Consider the following 6,512-nt stretch of genomic DNA (forward strand, 5'->3'; position numbering starts at 1 on the left):
GCTGAACGGGAAGCACCAGATGTTCTCCATTTCTGAAGACTGCCTGATCCTCAACATCTACAGTCCAGATGGACCCACTGCAGGGACTGGGAGGCCTGTGAGAGCCCTGTCCTCCCATGCAGCTCTGTCCTTCCAGCCTGTCCCCTCTCCACTCTCCATCCCTGTCCCCTACCTGCCCCAGAGCTCCTGACCTTGTCCTGGCTGGGAGATGGCAAAATGGAACCCCAGGACCTGAGGTCAGTTCCACGGCCATCTCTGTAGGTCATGGTGTGGATTCATGGGGGCTCGCTGATGGTTGGTGCTGCCACCTCTCACGACGGGTCAGCCTTGGCAGCCTTCGGGGACGTGGTGGTGGTCACGATCCAGTACCGCCTTGGTTTCCTTGGCTTCCTCAGGTAAGAGGCAGCCCTGGAGGAGACATGGACTGATCTCAGGAGAGGTGGGGGCCAGAGACTGATTGGGAATCTCTCAGATGGGGACGGTGGACTTAGGGTCTTCTCTCTCTGCATCATGGACAGGGAAGGGTGCTCTCTGAGGCCCCACTCTGGGGAAGAAGGCCAGTCAAAGCCAGAGTTGATAACGACTTTGTCCCTTGGGCAGAGGGTTTGGGCTCCTGGACTGGGTCATGAACCCAGTGTGGTGTGGGGACAGAGAACAGCTCTGGAAACCACCAAAGAGCTAGTCTTGGCTGTCTGTCCAGCCAGGCGTGCCCATACCACATGGGAGCATGTGCATGCCTAGCATGGCTCAAAGCCAGACCAGACACTGGGCACAGAGGAGTCTGCCTGTGCTAACCAGTGCCTTCCCTGCCACCAGCACTGGGGATGGACATGCACCAGGAAACTGGGGCTTCCTAGATGTGGTGGCTGCTCTGCGCTGGGTACAGGGAAATATCAGCCCCTTTGGGGGTGACCCCAACTGTGTCACCATCTTTGGGAGTTCTGCAGGTGCCCTAATGACTTCTGCACTGGTGAGTCTGCTCTCAGGTGGGGGCAGGGGCAGTAACTGGAGGCTTCTGTGTCCCCGAAGACCCAGCTCCCCTGTCCTCCTCTGACACTGTGTGTTCTCTGCTGCACCAGGTCCTGTCCCCGCTCACTGCGGGGCTATTCCACAGAGCCATAGCCCAGAGCGGGGCCATCACCTTCCCAGGGTTCCTGAATTCTGACCCACTTTCCTTGACTCAGGTCTGTGTCTTCTTCACCCTGTCATTCTCTCCTACCACATATTGGCCCTGGGATCCCGGATGGTTTCTCTGTTGACAGAGACGTCCTCCTAGGATGAAGGAAACATACACCCTATGGGAGTTCAGAAAGGCCACCCGTGTGCATCAGATACTCCTAGGTGGGGCCTCGGGGAGCAGCCCTATCTGCCCCAAGAACCATGAGGGAGGCCCATGTTCCCAGTCAACCTGCTACCTGACAAAGATGTTATTGTTAAACACAGAAAAACACAGCTCCACCATGCCCTCCTTCTCCAAATACTCCCAGAGTTCCTGCTGGTTGTAACTTTCCCAGCCTGCCTTTCAAGGCCCATGAGCAGCCTAGTGCTACACTCCAGCTTCTAGTGTCACTGACTCCCTGCCTCTGTCCCTACCCGAGCCTGACCCCATCCCCTAGGCTTCAGCTGGCATTGCTGGGGTTCTCCCTCAACAAGCCCTTCCTATTTCCTTCTTCATTCTGCCTCTAGGGACAGAATTAGCTACATATTATCACTGTTCTCAGAGAGGCAAGGGGGACCTGACCCACATGGGTCATGACAGTATGACAGAATTGGGGGCACACAAAGTGTCTGGGGATCACCCACACTGGTGGACAGCGATCTTTGATATCACCACCCCAGTCACCTATAGGTGTCCCCTCTCTGTGGGGGTGGGGTGATGTCTGTAAGGGAGGCAGGACACTGTTGGCTGTCCCCAGGGCTTCGCAAACTCATTGGCCTGCAGCTCCAACTCCACAGCTGAGATGCTGCAGTGCCTTCGGCAGAAGAAAGGTGAAGAGATGATTCTTACCAAGGAGTCCAAGCAGGTGGGCCCACCTCTTTGGGGACCATGATGGGCAATGGCATAGTGGAAGTCCTAACTCCTGTGGTGTTAGGGGTCTAGATTGGGGCCTGGGGTAGCCCACCTTGAGGGGAAGGAGCTGAGAGTCCAGTTATTCCTGAGGCCAGAGTGGGACCACCCCCAATCCTGAGAGCAAGCCCATCCAGCCACCTGCATTCCCAGTGCCTTCTGGGACCCCAGATCCTGGTGGTCTGCCTCCATTTACTTTCCCTCCAACCTCAGCAGCTCAGGTGGCCCCCGAGGTCCCATTCTTTGAGGCTGCGCCCTGACTGCATGCCTCTCCCTGCCTTATTTTCTCCTACAGAAAATTAGTATCATGGTTTCTACTGTTGATGGCATCTTCTTCCCTAAAAGCCCCAAGGAGCTCCTGAGGGAGAGACAGTTCCACCACGTGCCCTTCCTCCTAGGTGTCAACAATCACGAGGTTAGCTGGCTTGTCCCCCAGGTGAGTGTCCTCCTGCTTGTGCCCATCAATGCCCATGCCCTCCCCTGGTCAGTCTTCTGTCACCGCAGCACTGTGAAGTGGGGACTCCTCTATCTGATAGGTGAGAAAGTCCAAGCTAAGGAGGTTTAAGGGACTTTCTGAGGATCACCCAGTGAGCGCTTCTTTCTCACAAAGCAAGTGCTTCCTTCTTGGGGACCAATCTTTTGTACCAGGTGGTCTTCTGATGTATAAAGCAAACACCACACTGAATATCCCTCATGTGATGAGTCAGAATCCATTTGATGGCAGTGGGGTTCTTGTTTGGTATTGGATGCTGAGTTTACTGAATACCTGTGGTGGAGGTTTTCACCGTGGCAACTAACTCATCCTTCTCATGGAGACCACTCCACTTCTCATGTGTGGCCTTGGCATTTTCTGAAACTCCTGTACCAACTTATGCTGCCGCCAGCAATCAGAGTCTGCAGGATCTTAATACAATCTTATTTGTATTTGTGTATCATCTTTATATGCATATGTGTTTATTAAGACATAATTCACATACTGAAAATTCCCTCTTTTAAAGTATATAAGTTCAGTGTTTTTTAGTATCTCTACAAAGCTGTGCAATTATTGTTTTTATCTGCAATGAGGTCCATCTCTGCAACATGGGTAGAACTTCCCAGAAGGTTTTTCTACTTCATGATCTTTTATGTTATTGTGCTTTTTAGGTGAACGTTTTCACAGAAAACTAGGTTTCTCTTTACCAAATTCTATACAGATTTTTCCATGCCATTGGTTATAGTTTTTGTAATGTGTCTGCATTCTCATTGCTCCTATTCTATTTGTTCTGTTTCCATTGGTCCAGCTTCCTTGCCCATCTTTCCTTATCATCTTGGCTCTTGTGTAACTATTGACCATTTGTTCTCATACAGTTGTATAAGGGCTCATGCCTGATATTTTTATTTTATAAGCGAATCCATTAATTGTCTGACAGGCGATAAACCCTGTATCCATTGGCAGTCATTCCTTTTCCCGCTTCTTTCAGCCCCTGATATCTACTAATCAGCTTTTTGTCACTATGGATTTGCCCATTCTGGATATTTCATATAAATGAAACCATACAATGTGTGTTTTTTTTATGTTTAACTGCTTTCACCTAACGTGATGTTTCCAACGTTATTCTATGCTGTACCATATATTAGTATTCCATTCCTCTTTATGACTAAACAATATTTATTTCATTATATGGATATGACACATTTAGTTTATCCATTCATCAATTGATAGGCATTTGGATTGTTTTCTCTTTTGGACTATTGTGTGTTGAACACAATTGATATTTGTATATTGATTTCATGTACCATCATTGTTTAAAGTTTTGTTACTTGTGGATTAAATTTAGTTCTTTAATTCTTAGTGAAGATTCGCATCATTCTTTAGGTATGCACTCTTTGTGCTTACTCATCTGTGAATGCATTGTTCCTGTTTTCATAACATTTAACAAAGAACCTAGTTATCATGAAAATAACTTTGTTTAAATTTTTTTAAAACTTTTTATTGTAAATGAAGATTACAGAGCAAATCAGTTTTCCATTCAGCAATTCATACATGTTTTGCTTCACGTCATTGATTGCAAGCCACACAATGTAACATCACTTATCTCCCCCCACCCCATTCTCCCTGTTTCCTGTTTCCATTCCTCCTCCTTCCTTCCTAACTGTACTGAACTTTGTCTTTAGTAAATGTTGCCTTTTGATCTTAAATGGTTGTTTAATCTAAGATAGTTCTACCTCCCTACTGCCACTTACTCCTGTATTGTTTGCATATTGTTTGGCCATGTCAGTGACTTCATTTCCAGACCTGAAGGGTCCCCCTAGACCATTGGCCTGAACTTCATTCCCTCAAGGTGTTTGGTTACGTCAAAAATGATTAATAACTTTGTTCCCTGTATGTTCCATCACATTCATGGATATATTTGCAGTAAAGGCAAATACCTGTACAAATGTCCTCTGTCAAACCTATTTATATAGTAGTGGGTGCACTCCCACTCTCCCTTAATACCCCAGCAGTCTGTATGAGCTCATATGCAGATCATGGTTTTTGCAGGGTTTTTTATATAACAGTATTTACCTCTGTTCCTTTTATCTCTTGCACTCCCCGTGTCTTACCCTGCCTTCATCATTCTTCAGCCAATCTGTCTCTTATTGTTTTACCTTCCCTGTCACTCAAGTTAACAAGTGTTTTGAACTTCAAGGTTGGTAGTTCAAACACACCAGCCACTCCTCAGAAACACTATACAGGGTCACTGTGAGTCAGAACACTTGAAGGCACTTAACAACAACAACAACACTCAGGGTAGTAATTTGCCTTTCCTTCTCCTCCCACGCTGGTAACCACGTAAGAATGCTTCTTTTAAAACCTTTTCTTTATATTTTATAATAGTATGTGCTCATGAAATATTTGTCCTTTTGTGATTAACAGATTTTACTCAGCATCATATCACACAGGTTCACCATGTAATGAAGTGTTTCACAGATTCATTGTTATTCTTTACCATTGTATAGTATTCATTGTGTGTATTTAACACTGTTAGAGGATCTATTCTCCCCTTGATGGATATTTAGGTTCTTTCCATCAATCTGCTCCTGTGAGCAGTGCTGTCATGAGCATGGAGGTGCATGTGTCTATTTGTGGCATAGCTCTGATTTCTCTAGGATATATACCAAGCAGAGGGATTGCAGGGTCATATGGTATTTCTATTTTAACTATATGAGGAAGTGCCAGACTTCCTCAAACCCACAGTGGTTGCACCATGTTACAGCCCCACCAGCAGTGTATGAAGAATTCACTCTCTCCATATTCTCACCCACATTTGTTGTTTTCTGTGTTTTTGAACTTTATTATTATTGCACATTTATCTTTACAGAGATATCTCACAGTGATATCTCATTGTTATTTTCATTTACATCAATCTAATGGCTAATGATCGTGAGCATTTCTTCCTGTTTCTTGGCCTCCTGAATACCTTCATTGATGAAGTGTCTGTTCATGTCCTCTGCTCATTTTAAAAATTGGATTATTTGTCATTTTCTTGTTTAGGTATTGAAGTATAAATATTTTTAATGCTTTATATTTCAGTAGTGTCTACCCTATGCAGGGCCTTGAGATGCATTCACTTAGTCCTCACTACACCCCTGTGAGACAGATTATTCTCATCTGTCTTGTACAGATTAGGCAAGTGAGGCATGGAAAGTTTAAGTAACCTGTCCCAGGTCATGCATTTAGTATCAAAGCTGGGATTTGAACTCAGGCTGCCAGATTCCAGAATGTGTGCTCTGCAAAGTATATCATATAAAAACATCTGATGTGTTCAACTTTTCCTGTAGCCCCTAACTGGTGGGTTTTGGTACTATCTCTTTGAAAACGTGCAACAAATTGTTTCTGTCTCTCCTTCTCTCTCTTCGTTGTAATCATTTTTCTGTTCCTGGCCTCCTGGTTTGGCACTTTAGGATCAGTACTGAACTGCTAACAAGATTGGCAGTTCAAACCCACCAGCTGCTACATGGAAACTCTTTACAGGGTTGTTATGAGTCAAAACTGACTCAACAGCGCTTAATAACAACAACCTGGTTGAGGTTAATCTTTGTGTTTCTATTGACTCCTAGTTTGGCCACACTAGAATGGGGACTCGGGGCTGCGTGCTCACCTGTCTGGGGCTGGAGATGGGGCACAGTGACCAGGTTGCACAGAGAGAAACTTGGTGTCCCTGCAGGGCTGGGGAATCCTGGATCAGATTGAGAAGATGAGATCGGAGGACATGCGGACTCTCCTGAGGCCCATACTGTCAGCAATGGTGAGACAAGGGGCAAGAGGGTCCTGCCCAGCACAGTCTCTGTCCTTACCCACCAACAGGCACAGCTGCCCACAGACCACCAAGTCTTTGTTCCAACTGCTGAAGTTCAGGTCCACTCAGGAATCCATTTGGACAGGAATTCACACTGAGTTCTGAAGGGACTAGCAGCAGCAGCA

At 46.2% G+C, this 6,512-nt stretch overlaps 1 protein-coding gene across 1 annotated transcript in view; it reads left to right on the top strand.

Moving 5' to 3' along the window:
- Positions 1-6,512, top strand: part of CES3 (carboxylesterase 3) — a 74,516-nt gene that overhangs the window by 65,493 nt on the left and 2,511 nt on the right. The window contains exons 7-9 of the mRNA XM_006863596.1: positions 1,917-2,024; positions 2,364-2,504; positions 6,256-6,336. Of these exons, the coding sequence (XP_006863658.1) occupies positions 1,917-2,024; positions 2,364-2,504; positions 6,256-6,336 (330 nt within the window). The remainder of the gene's footprint in view (positions 1-1,916; positions 2,025-2,363; positions 2,505-6,255; positions 6,337-6,512) is intronic.

The sequence above is a fragment of the Chrysochloris asiatica genome, unplaced genomic scaffold (assembly GCF_000296735.1).
Source record: "Chrysochloris asiatica unplaced genomic scaffold, ChrAsi1.0 scaffold00055, whole genome shotgun sequence".
In the NCBI taxonomy this organism is placed as follows: Eukaryota; Metazoa; Chordata; class Mammalia; order Afrosoricida; family Chrysochloridae; genus Chrysochloris; species Chrysochloris asiatica.